This window comes from Bactrocera oleae, chromosome 6 (genome assembly GCF_042242935.1).
Source record: "Bactrocera oleae isolate idBacOlea1 chromosome 6, idBacOlea1, whole genome shotgun sequence".
Classification (NCBI taxonomy): domain Eukaryota; kingdom Metazoa; phylum Arthropoda; class Insecta; order Diptera; family Tephritidae; genus Bactrocera; species Bactrocera oleae.
Window position 1 is genome coordinate 65,909,223 of NC_091540.1, and position 18,589 is coordinate 65,927,811.

Below are 18,589 nucleotides of genomic sequence, written 5' to 3' on the forward strand. Positions count from 1 at the left end.
TTGAATAGATGAAATATAATTAAAATATGAATATATATAATAATAATATAATGAAGAGCGAAAAAGCAAAAGGAATCATGTATTGACAAAATCGCAGAAGAATAAGAGAAAGCCATTAAAAATGAGCTACAAAGATGAAGAAAGTAATTTAAAAAAATTTGTTTCAATTAATGTATTAACTTTAAAATTGAAAAAAAAAATTTAATAAGCATTTAACCCTCACTGGAGTGCCACATACTCGTGGGCTAAGTGTGTGAATATGTAACATATGTTTGTAGTGCAATGTTAACATTTATTTCAAGATCAACTTTTCACAACTTTTTAAAGTGCAAATTTTTTGTGTGAGTCTGTGCTTTCTCAATTTATTTGCCACTTACGACGTCACGCTGGCGTCTGTATGCAACTTGAAACTGTAATATTGCGACCGGCGAATAAAAAACAATAAAACAAAAGCAGAGAAAACCGTGTCAAAAGCCAAACAAAGCAGAAGACGTGAAACAAAAGCGATGACAAGCGCAAAATAAGTGCAAAAATATGAGTTAACATAATTAAGTGTAATTATAAAAGACAAAAAAAAATAATAATAAATAAATAAATATCAAAACAATGAAAACTAAATAAATAAACAAAAAGCGTTTCAAATGCAGTCAGTAGGTGCTGCATGTTGAGGGTTTCAAGTTCAAAAGTGAAATTTTTAGAAAGCTCATGTCGCATTTCTTTTTCCAATGACATTGAAGGTGTGACTGAGCTCAGCATGTTTTTTAATGGTTTTGTTTTTGTTGTTGTTTCATTGCAACAGCAATAAATAAAGACAATAAATGTAGTGCAGTTGCCATTGCTTTAGTTGGAGAAATAATTATACTGTTTCATGCGTTATTGTTTGGATTTCGTTCGCAAATCGGCACACTAAGCTTGAAGTGGGGTTAGGTTGAACTATTTGAAATGCGAGATTTTCAAGGTGATAGCTGGCTTAAATTTTTTTTTGCAATTAAAGCAAAAAGATTAAGCACAGCAAAATGAACTTTTTTTTGCATGTTGTAGCGCAATTTTTATTAAAGCTGGGCGTGTCTTCCTACACAGGACATAAAAATTCTTCGCATGATCGATTTAAGTATACAAGTTTTAATGGCTTTTTACAGAGAAGTTGTAATTATATATTTAATAAAAATATGCATTTGGAAGAAAGTAAAATAAAAATTTGTCTTATTTATATATTTTTTTTACCTGAGAAGTCGAAAATTTGCATTTTGAAAAGAATTATCAAACAAATGTTTATTTCTGTATAGTTTTATTTTTATCAAATAAGCCGAAAATTTGTTTTTTAAAAAAATCATAAATTTAAAGTTTTTTATTTATATAATTTCTTATATCTGAGGAAAACATTTGCTAAGGGTTGAAAGTTTTTGGTGAATTTATGTAGAAATACCATCCTTTTTCTTTAAATAAATAAAATAATGACATAGTGATTATTCTTCACTATTAAGATATTCAAATATAAACTCTTTATTTTTATTTATTTTTTTCATTTAAAATTGAATTGTAGTACCTGAGAGTAGAGAAAGTTCTAGAACTTTTAATCAACATTATAAAAGTGTACTACTAACACAAGTTTTGTCGTGAATTTCCTCAGGTAACGCTTTAAGGGATTATATCCCCGTGCAAGTAAGATTTTCGTTATTTTTTTTCGGAGAGGCATTTTCTCCAATAAATATATAAAAATAATGTATATTTACAGACTTTAATGTATTTTAATAAATTTATTTTTCATTTTGAAAAAGTTTGAATGCTCTTGATCCCCCCGCAGTCAATCTCTAGGCGAACCTCCAAAGAAAGGTGTCTTGCGGTGAACAAGATATTTCTGTTAAAACTGTTAACTTAAATCCAAAAACCTAAAAATTTTATCAATATAACATATAAATACAGGTAATGATAGAAAGACTAGTAAAAATTTTAATTTTAGACGATGGCGGCGGTAAAAACGCTAACAGTTCAGAGTGGTTTAAAAGATCGAAATTATTATAAAAATCGTATACTTTCAATCACTGATATACGAGTATACCTATATCTAAGAAAGTGGAGTGAAAATTACAAGAAATCGGTTAAGCCGTTTCGGAGAAATTTTTTCTCATCGACACTGAAAATAGTTTTAAAATAAGCGGGTTTAAAGTTTGGCGAGCCGATTGTACTAAGTAAAAATTCTTACATATACGCTTATAACTCTGAAACTATATTTTCGGAGAATATTTTCTAATATATAATATGTATGTACGAGTACATTCAATATATGTTTAGACAAAACAAAAAATCGATTTTTTGAAATTCACAAGTGGATAGAATCGCTTAAGAGGCGACTATTAAATGAGTCTAAAGTCAGCAGTGGAGTATCCACGCTAAACTTATTAATAGCAGAGAATATTGTATGGTTTTAAAATGCTAAGTAGAAGTGGAGGCAAAGTCCAGTATATTACTACAAGTACATGCAACTTTTCCTTCTAATTTTAGAAAATAAATACTCTCATACTACCTAATAATATACGCAAATGTTTAATTACGAAATCGTGCTGTGGATTTATGAATTATTGCACATAGCGAATGTGAACCTGCTGAGAATTTTTGGCAAAAATTTTTATTTCTCACACGAAAACACCGCAAATATTGCGTCACTAAATATTTATGATTGCGCGCCCAAAAACATATTCAAATAAGTACGTGAATTTTTTTTGTGACCATTTAACCAAAAACAATACTTTTTGCAAGCCTCGCCAGACGGAAGATTGTTCAACAACTTACCAAATCTGCAAACAACAACTTCAATACATTATTGTTATTGTTACTATCATTTCGAAAGCATTTATTAGCCATTGCCTGCCTCTTCGGCATGTTCCTCAATACGAATGTGGCAATCGCTTTTTAAGCACCACTGCGCAATTACCCAACTGAAAATGTAAACAACCTAGTACATTCACACACGTAATCGGTTGCGTTCGCCATTAGCGGCGCCTTTTTCTACGCGCCTGCCACCACAGCCATGCGTTCGATGAGTCGGCTAATGATTATTTCATAACACCTTCTAGGCAGCGCGCCTGCCAATATGCTGGTTTTGGCTAAAAGCATTTTTGTACAAATACATAGTACATGCTTACCTATACAAATGTATGCATATGTGCATGTGTATGTTTATAGAAATTTGTTAAGTTGTTTTTCGCAACTCATTTAAACGCACCTAGAGCACAGCAGCAACAACAACAAGCTTTAAAACTATGTTACTGGTGTTCTACCATTTGCGTCTATCAGCCTAAGCATCAATTTGGCTTTCAAACATACATACATACAAATCTACAAATATGTGTTTACGCAACGCATTTGTCATAGCATCGCATAACAGCTAGTTTGTAGTCTATAGCGGCGCATAAAAGCATGTGTCTGTAATTTTATATCCAATATAAAGTGAATGGCATGCAGCTGTCGGTTGTCGGCTGTCTGGCGCTCGTGCTGGCTGCGCATCCTCTTAACTGCGCGTTTGTGACACCTCAGATGTCACAGCAGCAGGCGCTAAAGCCAAGCAATTACACAACACTCATTGTTGTTGTTGCATTTTTTTCATGTCAGACACTCCTCCGCTGCACTTCTGTGTACCGCACTCGGCAAACAAGCGATAAATTAACATGCCGCACATTAAATAGGCATTTCGTAAAATCACTTATCGCAGCGACTGTGCTTAAATGGGGTGCGGAATGCTAATAATTATCGGAAAATAACTGCAATAATATTTCAACACTATTTTTGTACATATACATTTACAATATAGATACATACAAATTGGTAGTTATTTGTTTCTATTTTTATGAATTGTAATGCAGCAGTTGCATGAAATTACGATAATCAGCGATAAAAATGGTAAGTGCATTAAAATTGTGAATTAGATATAATAAAAATTATGGATTAAGAGGGGAAAAACAGTATAAGCTGTGTACAATGAGGCGAAAGTGAAAAAAATTGATTTGAAAAATGTTCAATCGACATTTTACTATTAATAGCAAGAAATAAAAAAAAAGTAGAAATGTGTTTATATGAGCGATAAATGTTTTTCAATTAAATATTCAAGAAATATAATTTAATCACTTTAATAATAAACTTCATTTAAAATATATTTGAAGCGTAAATTTTATAAATTTATTTACGAAATTATTAACCGTGAAAAGAGTATAACCCAAGTCCAAGTATAATGATGTAATAACTTTTTACAAAAGTATGCAAATTTTGGTGAAAACTTCTTGACGTTTTTTATTTTTTATATAGTTGTAATGGAACAAAAACCAAATCCTTCGTTCAAGACCTTGTAAATTATAGCTCAAAGACCTGTGTAAAATTTCATTAAGATCGCTTGAGTAGTTTGCGAAAGAACTTGACAACCGTTTTTGAAAAAACAGTTACGAGAAAAACACGTTTAAAGTTTTTAGTGATTATATAGCTGACCTCGAGCGCGCAACTTTTCAAAGCTGTATCCCCCAAACTATTGTTTTACTGGAATCAACTTGAGAATTTAGGGCAACGTTCTAGAGATGTTAAAGAATTAAATAAGACAATAAAGCGGAGGCTTATAAAAAGTGTAGGGAAAATTAGATTAATGCTTGGCATGCTTTTATTTGCTTATGAGCCTATTTTGTAGGCAATAATAAAGATTTGTACGTGAAAGTGTAGCTTTTTTTAGGCACTCCGGTTCAAATTTGATCATATGGTAGACGCTGCATTCGGATAAATTGCTAAGGCCTTTCTTTATTTCGCTTACTTGCACATTTACCACACATACTCACAGTATTTAAAAATTACTATTTCATAAGTGGGCTCAGGTTGAATATTTCGAGCAGAAAAATAAAACGGTACAAAACTAACAAATACACAATAAACAACTTAAAAATACAGCTCTGGGCGTTAAACAAATACTCAACATGAATTATTGCATAAATTTCTTTTCTTACGTATTTATAAAAAAAAATAAAAATTTAAAGGTGCCGCCGCAATAATAAATATATATTTACATATGCGAAAATGTTCGCGGTGAAAAAGTGCGAATGTTTGGCATGGATGTGTGAGAATAAACATTGGACTACACTCGGCAAACAATACAAATGGCGAAACAGTGTGTCAACTGCACCTCAATTTCGGTGAAAAGCTTCGCCGCAAAGGAGAGTTATGAGTGCTGGGGCAAAAAGTACAGCGAAACATGTGGCAGAGAAATTAAAGAAATTAAAGAAAGAAAACGGCACGTATTTAGTGCGGCCTGGTAAACATAATATATACAGTGCAAAGCAAAATAAGTGAAGTGTGAGTAAATATGGGTGAGTGAGTGTAAATAATTAGTTGTGCTGTTATGATTTTCTTTTTGCTTTGCTGTTATTGTAGCGAAAGCGAATGGGAAAGGCGGTGTGTCAGTGTGAACAGCTGCTTGTCTGTCCGTTTGTTTGTTTGTTTGTTCATCGAACGGTGCTGAGTGATTTATAGGTGTGGTCGGTGCGTAGCGGTGCAAGATACGTAATGATACGAAAGATTTAAGCAACAAACCTGTGGATTAAAGCTAAACAATCCGAGCTGTTGAATGGCCTCGCGATACAATCGAAATGCGCAACCGCCATGCAGTTTTCAATACAATACAATCAAGGGATTAATTTTCAAGTGATTGCAGTTGTTGTTGTTGTGGTCGGTAATAAACAGCCATAAACAGTACACACACATATATATACACATGTGCATATTTAATATGTATGTATGTATTTTGATTGGGATTTTTCAATTACAATGAAGCGTTGTAGACAATTGACGTTGGTGATTGTGGTGGTGGTGGTGGTTGAGGTGGTTGTAATGGTATTGGTTGGTGGTTTTCATAGTTATTTATGGTTTGTTGGTTTATAAAGTAGTAAAACACACGCACACACACCAGAACACAGGGAAGAGAAAAAACATAATAAACAAAAATTAATTAACAAAATGTAAAAGAAGACATTTACAGTGGAATTTTTTTTTTGTTTTTTTTTTGTACAAAAAGCATTTAATTAGGAAAGCAAGAGATTAGCTTACAAATTATTGTTCATAATTTGATAGTTTTAGATGTTGAGCACAGTTAATATGCATATATGTGTGTGTATAAGTGTGAAAGATAGCTATAAGAAAGTAGTAGTAGTTACAGTTAGGTGCAGCGAAAAATGTGCGGCAAAAGTAAAAGTTCATCGAAATGTTGTATTTGCATGTCATGGTGAAATCAACTAATTTGCGGTGTATACAAAGGTCAAGTAAGTGGTTAATTAGTGGCATGATTAATCTAAAATGACTTAATTACTTGTTTACCAAGCGTAATAATTAGCAGTCACTGTAATTAAGGGTTGCGCGAAAGTTTTTTGCAAATTTAGTAAAAACTGGTTTTTTAAAAAAATAATGTTGTATTAAAAAATCTATACTTTTGCAGCGTTGGATGTTAAATTGAAGGTAATTATTATATAGTTGTTGATGAATTCGGTTATTTTTGTAAAACATTGAGTATTAAACACTTAGTATTTTCTATATGGAAAAATGTATTTTAAGTATTGGAAAAAAAAAAATTAGTTTAAAGCTGAGTAAAACTTGTATATATTTACAAAAAATACTTTTAAATTAACTGCAGCAAAAATTTATCATTTAAGAAATTATATTCACTTGCATGACAGAAAAAAGGTTATTTTGTACATTTTTTTAGTTGGATTTTAGTTAATTAATAATTGAAGCTAATGTAAATTTACATAATTTAATGTACTTAAATAATCGGTGATTCATTTTGAAAAATTTTGGGTTTCCTTGATCTTGAAGCCGATCTCCAGAAGGACCCACAAGAAAAGTTGTCTGGTGACGAGGAAGATTATTTGCTTGAAACTATAACAAATCCAAAAACTAAAAAATGTAATACTAAATAAATACAGGTAATGAATGAAGGACTAGTAAAGTGAGTGAGTGAGGACAAGTTAAAATTTTGATTTTTGCCAAATTGCGGACTCTCAACAAACACTTGTTATTACATTACACCAAATTAAAAGTTCTGACAAAGCATTTACTGGATCAATTTCCAATCTTCGGAGAATATTTTCAAATATATGTACAGTAGATATTTATGCAAAACTAAAATTCCATTTTGAATTTCAAAGTGGATATAACCTCTTATCAAAGCAACTTTCTGCTTAAGTTAGGCTGAAAATAGAGTAATCATAGCTTAACGTTGTCAGAAAGCAACGAGAACAGCACATAAATGTAATTTAATTTATGTCTATAGACGCCAAATTTTATATTTATACATATATATTTGAGTATGATTTTTTTATATTTTCGTTTTGTATGACAACTTTTTCTCACACTTCAGTATGTTTGCAGCCATATATTTTATTCTATGATACATATATAAATTTGCAATTTCTTTCTCCTTGACTATTTATTATATTTTACCCTTCTCAGGTAGCAAAAACGAGTATTAAAAGATCTTTAGATCTTGATTTTGATCGGTCAGTTTGTGTGGCAGTTATATGCTATACAGATCCGATCCGAAACAATATATTCGGAAAATCTCTTGTATAATAATCCATGTTAAATTTCGTGAAGATATCTCGTCAAATAAAAAAGTTTTTCGTGCGAAGACTTGATTTGGATCGGTCATTTTGTAAGGCAGCTATGTGCTATAGTGGTCCGATATCGGGGATTTCGGGGGTGTGCAAAATTTCAGATCGATAACTCAAAAATTAAAGATTAATTTCTGTATACATATACTTTATGGAACTCCTACGGTTACTGCTGGGTGCTATAAACTTTGTAGCAAACTTAATTTAACCTGTTTAGGGTATACAAATTAAAAAATCATACCATCCAGTTGTTAAACACTCATGCATATGCCTTTATTTACATTCCTTCATACACACATATGCATATGTATATATGTAGATATTTAGCACACCTTTTGCGTGGGAGCTTTAAATGTGAAATGATTTTATTTTTCCATTTCAATGAACAACGACATTAAAGTTATCGCTTCCGTCTGAAAAAACGATTTTTGCCGCAAAGTGATTTCTAGCGTTTAACACGCTAGTGGGTTGATATTGCGGATATATGTATACATATGTAAACCTAAATATTATACATAAATGTACATATATTTACTAAATTATTTCATATTTTCCTCGTTATTGGCACACGTTTAATGAGTGAGAAAAAAAAGAAAAGGAATTGCAAACAGAAATTTAGTAAACTAGTGGTATTGTAAATAACGGTGCAAGTCGTGCGAGCGCTTTGCTCTGCTATTTGTAATTATTTATATTTACATATTTATTGCTTGGTACATTCACATCAGCAGCGGCACCAAACGCGTTGCATTCACCAAATTGCAATGGCAAAAAGTTATGCTTTGATTAACAATGGAGTCAGCAAACTGTGTGATTCCAGCAGCCGCCAATGGTGACGGTTAAAGCAAAAAAAAAACAAATATGCTCGCATTTTGCCCACATCACAGCACTAATGCACGAAACATTATTTATATAGAGTGGAAGTCGCGTTTAGAATGGTTTTAGTTAAAGCAAAAAATGCGCCAAACTAGAAATTATTATTTTTTTTTTGTTTTACCATTCTTAAACTAAACAATTAAATATGGAACAGTTTTTTCAACAAATAACAAATTTAGCTTTTACATGACGAAAAAGTGGAGTAAACGTGAAAATGAAATATTGGCATTAAGGCAAACAGCGTGACTCGGGTATTAGCATGCAAACATAAACACCGGCACACATACATAGCATACATAAATACACATATAAGTATATTAGTATGCATATCTAGTTAGCGGTAAATAACACGTTTCGTAAATAGAAGTGTCAAATAAAATAATGTCATAGAAAAACAGACAGAAATATATGTATAATATATATATGTGTACCCATATACATACAAGTATGTATACGCGTATGAATGCACTCATGCTTGTGTGCATGTATTAAAGTGATAAAAAATGCGCCCTGGGCTTAACAAAGGTCCGAAATGTATAGAAACTCTTCTTTATTATATTTACATACGTATCTTTTTACAATATTTGCATGTGTGTGTGTCTGTAGTATAATTTACACTGAGTCGAAAATTGCCGTCTGCTTTTAGAAATCACGTATCAATTAACACGACCGTAATTGGTGACGTATAAATTAAAAAAGATGCATGATTTTTAAATTGACTGTATAAACATTTAATAGTTAATTATTTGATTGCAATGAAATTGTATTAATATTAATTGTAATATGCCAGATGGAAGTGTTAGAATCAATAGAAATGTTGTAGTGTTTTGAATTTTGTAGGTAATTTTTTTTATACACGAACCTTACTTGATTTAATTTCTCCACCTGTTTATAATATGCTTCTTGATGTTGTTATATAAATGGAGAGTTGTAAAATTTTATACGATTTACAATTGGTTGATATTTATACACTGAACAGTATAAATTAAGTATGCTTCAAATCTTGTAACACCCAAAACGAAACGTCGAAGACCCTATCTATAATATGTACATATATTATTTTAAATGAACAGCGTGACGAGCTGACTCGCTTTAACAACGTCCGTCTATTTTTCTGTCTGCTCATTTACGCGTACGCGAACTTTCTCTCAGTGAGATATCTGAAATTTTGCGATTTTGCTCCTTTGTCGAAACCGCCGACATCGGACCACTATAGCATATAGCTGCCATACAAACTGATCGATCAAAATCAAGTCTTCGTACGGAAAACTTTTTTATTTGGCAAGATATCTTCACGAGATACTGAATTCACTACTACTGAATTTACATATAAGTAAAGAGAAAAATGATAATACAAATGTAGGAGATCTTTTTTCAAACTTCGATGCAGAAGCGCAACTTCAGGTGAGTCGAGCTTAAGCAAGTTTTATTTGCGTTAAGTGCAAAAATATGTAAGCTCGCTTCTTAAAAATTAAGTCAGTTTAGTATTTTGATATTATTCGTAATCCTTTTGTTTAAAAAATTGTTTCATCAAAAAATAATAGTGCACAATTCCCACGGCCCCTTTATGCTAAGATTTCCAACACGAATTCAACATTCAACAATTTATTTATATTTGTTATTTTTTCTAAGCGATCTGACAATCTTGGCGCTTAATTAAATAGGTACACACAAACATATTTCATAAATTCAAATAAATGAATGAATGCGCGCCAACGCATGGTTACTCAATGTTTATTTGCGCGCACGCCCTCATCCAACAAACTCCGTACATACGCATTGAGATTGTGCATATTTACAAACAATTAATGTACATATGTACATACATATACTATATGTATGCCATATATGTACATATAACTACATAACAGGCACATATTACGTTTGATTCTAATTTGTATAATTTATGCACATTTGACAGCCATTCTGTCTGTATTCGGGCGTCGGGTGATTTGCATAGCACTTGTGTCGGCACTTGAGGCTCCCAGTAATAAATTACACACTCACAACCTTACATACATACCGATTCTATTTTTACGTACTTACGTATTTACGTACGTATGTCCCCAGTACGGGTGTAGGGGCAAAAATTGCTTGTATGTGTGTCCGAATGTGTTGAGCGCTTCGTTGATCAATCGTATGCAATAGAATGTTATTGTTGTATTTGCGTTATTGCAATTCTGTGCCTTTAAAGTGGTACATTAATTTGCATGTCATGTCAGCGGTCATAAACTAAATTGCGCTGAGTGACAGGTTGCCTGCTCGTCTATTAAATTCGGTTGCCCCGTCTACCTATACGGTAGCCAGTCAGTTACATTGAGGCTTTAATTCGCAAATCACGCGTTTCCAAAGCTACGGGTGCCCGCCTATTCTTCGGCATTACATTTTTTCATTAACGCCTTTTTTGTCGTTTACTCCGCTTTTGTTTTGTCTGCAATTTCTTTTTGTGTTTAACTTAAAATATTTTCTCATTCGGTGCGCTACTGTGTGTCGAATGCGCATTAGTTCCGGCTTGGAATGGAAAATAAACACAAAAGACACTGGATATATATTCAGCAAGTTTAGCTTACTGTTTTTACTGTTATTATTTGAAGCGTCACTGTTTTTGCCATTGTAAATATAATTGAGTTTTTGAAGAAATTATTGCGACGAAAGTATACTTACATATAATCTGAAGAAATTCATATGTAATATATTTTCGTAAAATCATAATAGGTCTCCTTCAAAGTAGCATTGACGAAATCATCTAATATAGCTAAATTAATATCTTTGCTAAATTAATATCGTCTAAGAATCGATACGATAATTATCAATCAAGTAAATTGAAGTTTCTGAACCTTCTTCTTCTTGAAGTGTCAACTTTTTGTTTTTTAAATAAAAAATTCAACTTCGGCTGCACTGAAACCACAATATCCCTCACAGACCCATTTCTTAACCCTATAAAAAGGTATAAAATGATCTTTATCTTGAGCTCGGTCAGTATTTATTGCATAGATGCAAAAGTGATTCAATTAGAAAAATTTTTACGAAGATTGCAACGTTGTATTGGACAATAATCCATGTGAAATTTAAGATATTTCGACAAATAAAAAATTTTTCTATACAAGAACTTGATTTTGAGCATTCTGTCGAATGTTATCGATAACGACTACCATGGTACCAATTTTGATAAATTAACGTACATTGCACATATAGCAATTTAAAGCTATTATAATTTGTTTTTAATAAGTAATTAAGTAACATAACTGACAAAAAATTATATTTTTTGATAATACAGTTTTTGAAAGGAATGCCTTTTTAGAAAAATAAGTTATTTGCCAAGTATGTTATAGACCTTTAACAGAGGCAAGAAAATTTTGCAAGCACATATTTATAATATAATATAATCTCTCTACAATAAATTTTCGACTATTTCATGTCATTTCAACCAAATAATCGTATGTGATTCATTCAAAAAATGAGCAACAATGCTGCTCCAGATTATTACTTTTCGGTTATTTAACACGCGACGAGTACAAAACAATGCGGTAACAAAACAAATAAAGTAATTTATTAATTCGAATTCTTGACTTCCAGCCAACTGCATTCCATCTGTCAGCTGTTTTCTATTTATGACACTTACAGATGTGCAAATCAACGCATTTACATATCTATTGTAGAAAATTTATAAACATATGCTCATAAATTAAATTTCTTTTTGTACACTTGTTGATTGATCGTACGATGAATCGTAAATTAATGCCACTAGTTGGGCATCCGCTTCTGATGACGCACACTTTTTACATTCACAAGTAAGCTTGCATGTAGAACTGTCAATATCAAAAAGATCTAAGCAATTGCTAGTGCAACGCACGTTCGACAAAAAGTCGCTTCACCATTCACTTAAGTACGAGTATATGCCAATATAATTTTTTATCGCTAATACAACACAATATGCATTTTAATTCTAGCTTTTGTATGCAATGCGGCCAATTTCTGCAGGCATACACGGTTTAGAGTTACTGCAATTACTATTTGCATGCAATGCATTTTTAGTCTGTTGGCAGAAATGCTTTAGAGCGGGCTTAAGTGCTGTTGCGCATGCTTAAATGTTGGCCCAAATGGCAGTTTACGTGCGTTTTTACTGTTTGAGGTCTGACAATCGGCGGTTTTTTAGGCACTGCTGTTGCAAAGCGCACCGTTTTTGAGAGTACTTGTATATATAGATGTATATTGGTATATGTATACTGATGTAACAGTACAAATATATGCTCAAGCAGATAATTAAGATATTAGTTAAATGTACATATTCCTCGGACAGCTTTTTAGTATAAATACAGAATTTTATGCTTCGGTTAGCCTCCATTATCAGAAGCAATGACCATCTTGGTGTCACCATGTATGTACGAGCATATGTATGTCTTAGTATGCCAGACCTCGAATGTGAATAAATATAGAACAAATTAGACTGTGAAGATTGATAATTTAACTCGCTCCATTGCGTGAAAATAAATCACTTCGCAAGCAATTCGATGTCAAAAAGCATACTTCGGCGCTGATGATAAACAATAATGTATTTATAATAAAACGATAACTTATTGGAGTTGATTTGGACCAAATTGACATACAAGTATATGTACAATTAATAAATCACAAATACTCGACGAGTAGAATTTAACGAGTACATGTCCATGTTTTTATACTACGTAACTGTATTTTTAAATAATAACAATTCACAACACTTATTTTGTGTCTGACACGAACTAGACAACCATGAATCATTTTTCAAATAACACCTTTTCTGATAAAAAAAAAAAATAAATATTTAATTAAGACCAAGCATTATTTCTTAATTTTCATTATCTTCAAGTTTCAATAAAAATTGGTGAAAAACTCAATTTGAAGTATTTTTTAAGTATTAAACACTAGCAAATAAAATAGGATCAGCCAAAGAAGCTCTCAGTATCGTCTTCAAAATCACAAGTAGGTATTTTTATTTCAAAAACATAATTACTGTGTTGTTGTACAAATTTCAGTACCGAAGCGCTTCAATAGCAATAGCCTTGTGCCGCTAAACAACATTCAGATGTGCTATCTGCTTGACTGAATAGCCTATAACTAACCATCGTTACCTTGAGCATTCGTTTTCCAAATGAATGACATATCTTCAAATATGGACAAAACCGAGACGAGCATTCGCTCTCTAGTATTTGAGCGAAACAAAAGCTTTTTGCCATTCGAATGCAGTGTCAACTCGATTATATTTTAATAAATATTGATTACTAGTATAAGTAGTTGACACACATACATATACATATGCAAATGCAAGCGCATAAAAGTCCACTTCCAGTGAATAGGCGAGTTGTCTTCGATTCGCAACAAGTTTGTTCGTAGCGCATAACAAAAGATGTGATATGCAACACCACATTTCCGACGCTGTTGCAATATGGAAATGAATTAAGACATGACATGACCATGGCATTTTCGAAATAGTCTTTGAAGTTTTTTTTTTATTTTAAGAAAATATATTTTCAGCGTGAGTATAAAAAGCTTTGGGTAGTGGCATGCAAATATTGTTACAAACTTCTTTGATTATTTACTTGTAACTAACGACTCTTTGAACACTCCGTTCGGCCGTCGACAAGAAGTTTTACGCGCAGTTTATTCTCAATTGCATGGAGATGACTGCAGAAGGCCTTCAACACTGCAAACACGCACACTTACACAATCATATATACATAAGTATGTATGAAGGCAGCGACGATTATTGGGCAAAAAGCAACAATTTGTCGGTTTAAATCAAGTCATGTACTACCTTGAGTATATATTTATTTGTATTTACAAGTGTATGTGTGTGCGGCGTGCAACCAAAAGCCGCCAAGAAGCACAGTAACCCAGATTTATGGGCTCTGGTAGCCATTTAAAAGTTGTTGGTGCGCCAGCGCAGCCCAAGAAATAAAATGAAGCAGTGGCTGCAAGCCAACTTGGCTTGGTAGAATTACGAAAACAATGAGAAATAAGTAAGAAACAAGATTTAATTGCAAAATGTGCGCTTGCACAAACACGCACACATGCAAAGCAATATATGTATATACATATACATATACTTAATTGTTGTATATGCTCGTGTGTGATTGTAAGTAAATGAAGAAACAAACAGATGAGGCTGCATTTGCAATCAGCAGGCCAGGCGGCGATGTCAAACAAATTAATATGCACTTATATATAACTTATATACATACATGTATATAAGTATGTATGTATGGTATTTGATTGTATACAAGTAGAATGATGCTGTTAGCAATAAAAGTAAGCTGATTACTTAGCTGTTGGACTTTATTGCGCAGCTGCAGAGAATTTAATGTGAATATAAATTTGTATGTATGTGTAGCAGAAATTATAAAAAGAAGTTTAGTATAAATGCACATAAGCACCCTGTAGGAAATGTTTAGCGCCACAACAAAAAGCTTGCGACCTTTGCTCAGAGGTTTAATAAAAAAATAAACAAAATTGCTTAGAAAGAAAATAAATTTCAATGTTCAATTTTAGTTGTATGCAGCCTTGCGATAAGAGATAACGTTGATTTTAAATTTTTTAATTTTTTATAAATGTAGGTGCTAAAAAGATATTATTTATTGTATACAAGTAGTTATTTCTATAGGTCGGATTTTTGACCGAAGAGCCTCCGGGTGCATTTTCGGGATTAACAAGTTTCTCATACAAATCGATATAAAATACGCAGAGAACAATAGATGGAGCCCTCGTTAGCTATGAGGAATTATTTTCCTAATTTCTTGCAGCGCTACTGGACTAACTGCATACATATACATATGTATATACACAGACTACAGTATTAATGTGAAAATGGTAACCTGGAGGCTGTGACTGTTGCACGTTGGACAACTGTCAATGATTGACTGCTTTGGAATCGGTGCCACTAGACTAATAACTGACCGTCTAGCTGACTGCTTGATCTTTAAGACTTTATGACAGTCGACAAGTGCAGGGGTGAGTGGGGCGCGCAGTTAAAATCAAAGTGAGCAACGATTTAATTACGTATATGTCTAAATGTAAACACTTAAATCCATATAAGCTCATAAAAAGTGTAAGCTAAGGACCGAAGCCTGCACTGGCAAAAGACGACATAAATAAATACACCAACAAACACACACACCTGCATAGGTGGTAAAGTCAGGCTTTGAGACAATTCAGAAAAACTAGTTGACCGACTTGTTTCCATTAAACACGCGCAGGTGCAGCTGAATTGCCTCTGTTTTTGTCCGTTTGTCTGGCACAGAAAGTGTTAAACTACTGTTAAGAGTTCAAAAAAAAGTGAACGTTTCTATATGTCTGATAGATAGATAGAGAAAATGTGTGACTAAAGAAGTGTTAATAGGAAAAGCTGCATTTAAATTGTTCGCTTTCATGGGGTTAGTAAGATTTGCTAAATAGTTGTGTAAGTGTGAGTGTGTGAGTATTTATGAGTGGTTATAACTGAAAGTCATATTTACCGGTGGCGCCTCGCTAGCCGTGCTGTAGACTTCGCTGGCCGCATAGTCGGGCTTGATTTGCACAGTCGCCATTGAGTCCGTATCCTTGCCGGTCATCTACGCTAAGCAAAAATTAATCCACAAGGTAAATGAGAGAGTTGATTGTGCTAATTAACTGTGGAAGAGAGAAAGAGAAGAGGAGGATTTTGATTTAAAATTTGTGGTTTTTTATTTCAAATTTAATAATTATTACTAGTAGAAATGTTAAATTAATTAATTAATTTCATCACAGACATATATATAAATATTTGTACAATCATTAAACTGTACAACAAACAGTTTTAAACTTAAAGTTGTTTAAATAAAGAAGAATAACAAAAATTTCTGAGAAAAAATTTTCAATCCAGTAAAAAAAAATTATAATTAATTTATTTTAAAAATAGTTATAATAGTTATTAATTAAATAAATGTATTAAAAGCAATAAAATAAATAAAATAAATTTATTTCGTTTGAGCAAAAAAATGTTTAGATAATATAAGTGATTACAAAAAAAAAATTTCTCTTTCATTCTTACGAATTTTTTCTCATTATGTTTTTTTTAATACGCCTTTCCATAGTGTAATAATACTATATTTATTATTATCTCACATAAATATTTAATTTATTCATGCATTTTTATCGAAATCTAGCAAATTTTTTTAATTTTTTTCGTAAGTTTTTTACAATTTATAAGTATCTAACAGTACATGCTCGATACATTTTTGAATAATTGTAAATTTTTAAATAATTTTAAAAATTGTAAAATGCTAAATTTATTTCACTACAGAAAAATGTACAATTTTTGTTATATAAATATATTTCAAGATATGCATTTCTAAAAGGTCTCCATTTTCGAGCTTAAAAACAGAAAGAAAAGTATCAGCTTTGAAAAATCGTTTACAGGTCAATGGATAACTGATGTTTCAGTTTACGAAACAGTTTTATATTAATATATTTTGAATTAGCTTTTTAAAAAATTACATTTCTCATTCAGAAATAACTGCACAAGGCACTAGGTGGCTGCTTAACTAGCATTGTTAAAGAATTAGCTTCATGAAAGTGAGGTTTTCAGTCGTCACGAAAATTTTTACTGATATTATATGGAAATATAGCAAAAGCATAAAGCAAATTTTCAAACTTGAAATAATTTTCAGATAAAATTGTGTTTTTTTTATGATATTTAAGTGAATATTAATATCTATGGTTTTAAAACAAAACAAAAAATTTTAATATTAAAATGCATGAAAAGCTGTCAGATATTTTAGTATCAGTCCGGGTCGAATTTAATGAGATAGTGAATATTTTTTTTATAAAATATTGCAAAAAAAAAAAAATTAAATTTATTTCGTTTGATCACAAAATATAAATAACTCTTTATTACTTTCAAAAATAAACACTTTATAACAGAATTTTCATACTAGATTACATAAATTATATGAAAATATTTCTTTTTAAGCAACAAGTCCTTAATGTTGACTCTGATATTTTATTTAATTAATACAATGAACTCCATTAGTCATAGTTAATACAAAGCTAAACACTTTTTAAAAGCCAAAAATGTTTTGCAGGCATTAATATACTAATTGTTTATTGAATATTTAAATAAAAAATCACTTTTCTCTTGCACAACTAAATTTTCATTCTTTCTTTCCAAAATATAAATTTTAATTGTTACACTTTTAAGCAAATTATTTCAAGAATATAAAATAAAATATATTCCCAGGATTTATTGATAAATTCTTTTTTCATAGAAATTCCTTGCTTTTAATATCCTTTGATACAAATGTACATGTTTTCTATAAGCAAAAACTTTACAACAACTTTTCTTTATTAAAATAATAACTATTATTAGTTTTATTTAATTTATGGAACACTTGTTTGTGCCTTGTCGAGAACACACTTACAGCAATTACTTGCTCGAGCGCTGTTGCAGCCGTTATTTGAGAAAAAGGAGTAAAATCACTTTTCACTTATCCGTACGCACACGCACATACACAGACACAATTTGTAGTTGAAATGTGAAAATCTAGTTGTTAAACAGTTTTGTAGAAGTAACGTCAGAAATTTGTAAAGCTTTATACGGTTTGAGCCAAAAGCACGTCTTAACAGATCGACTGCCACTCGAGGTCTGAAGTTCGGTTAGCGTTGGCTTTGAGATTTTTCTACCAGATTTGAAATGAGTTTTTTTCCAATTCGCTTTTTTATTTTTCCATTCTATTTATTTTCTTTTCTGGTTTCGCAGTGTGTTAATTTTTTCAGTTACACCAACACAAGCGCAAGCTTAAAAGCACACTTTAAAGCGCGTTTCAAGCGAGTGTGTGTATGTGCGAGCGTATACGAGTATTTAAGCGTCGTAAAAAAGTGAAAAAGCACACATAAAAAGGTAAATACAAAATAAGTAAAAAACAAAAAAATACAAAAACAACTAAAAGGAAATAGGCAAAAATTCATACAAAACTAAAAACAAACACTGTTGTAAAACCACTTTTACGAAAATTGTGCACAAAACATAGCGTATAAATGGAGAAAAATGCACAAAAAGGTGTAATAATTGTTTGTTTGTAAGCTGATAT

The 18,589-nt window shown here is 31.7% G+C and overlaps 1 protein-coding gene across 2 annotated transcripts in view; it reads right to left on the reverse strand.

Annotated features, from left to right (window-relative positions):
• Window positions 1-18,161, reverse strand: part of Msr-110 — a 34,304-nt gene extending 16,143 nt beyond the window's left edge. Inside the window, exons 1-3 of one of the 2 annotated variants that reach the window (XM_014247584.3) lie at window positions 17,921-18,161; window positions 15,998-16,151; window positions 5,563-5,589 (exon numbers count right to left, since the gene is read on the reverse strand). In XM_014247584.3, coding sequence (XP_014103059.1) covers window positions 5,563-5,589; window positions 15,998-16,093 — 123 coding nt within the window. In that variant the 5' untranslated portion in view covers window positions 16,094-16,151; window positions 17,921-18,161. The remainder of the gene's footprint in view (window positions 1-5,562; window positions 5,590-15,997; window positions 16,152-17,920) is intronic. The other variant, XM_014247585.3, reaches the window with a different exon arrangement.
• Between the last annotated feature and the right edge of the window lie 428 nt (window positions 18,162-18,589).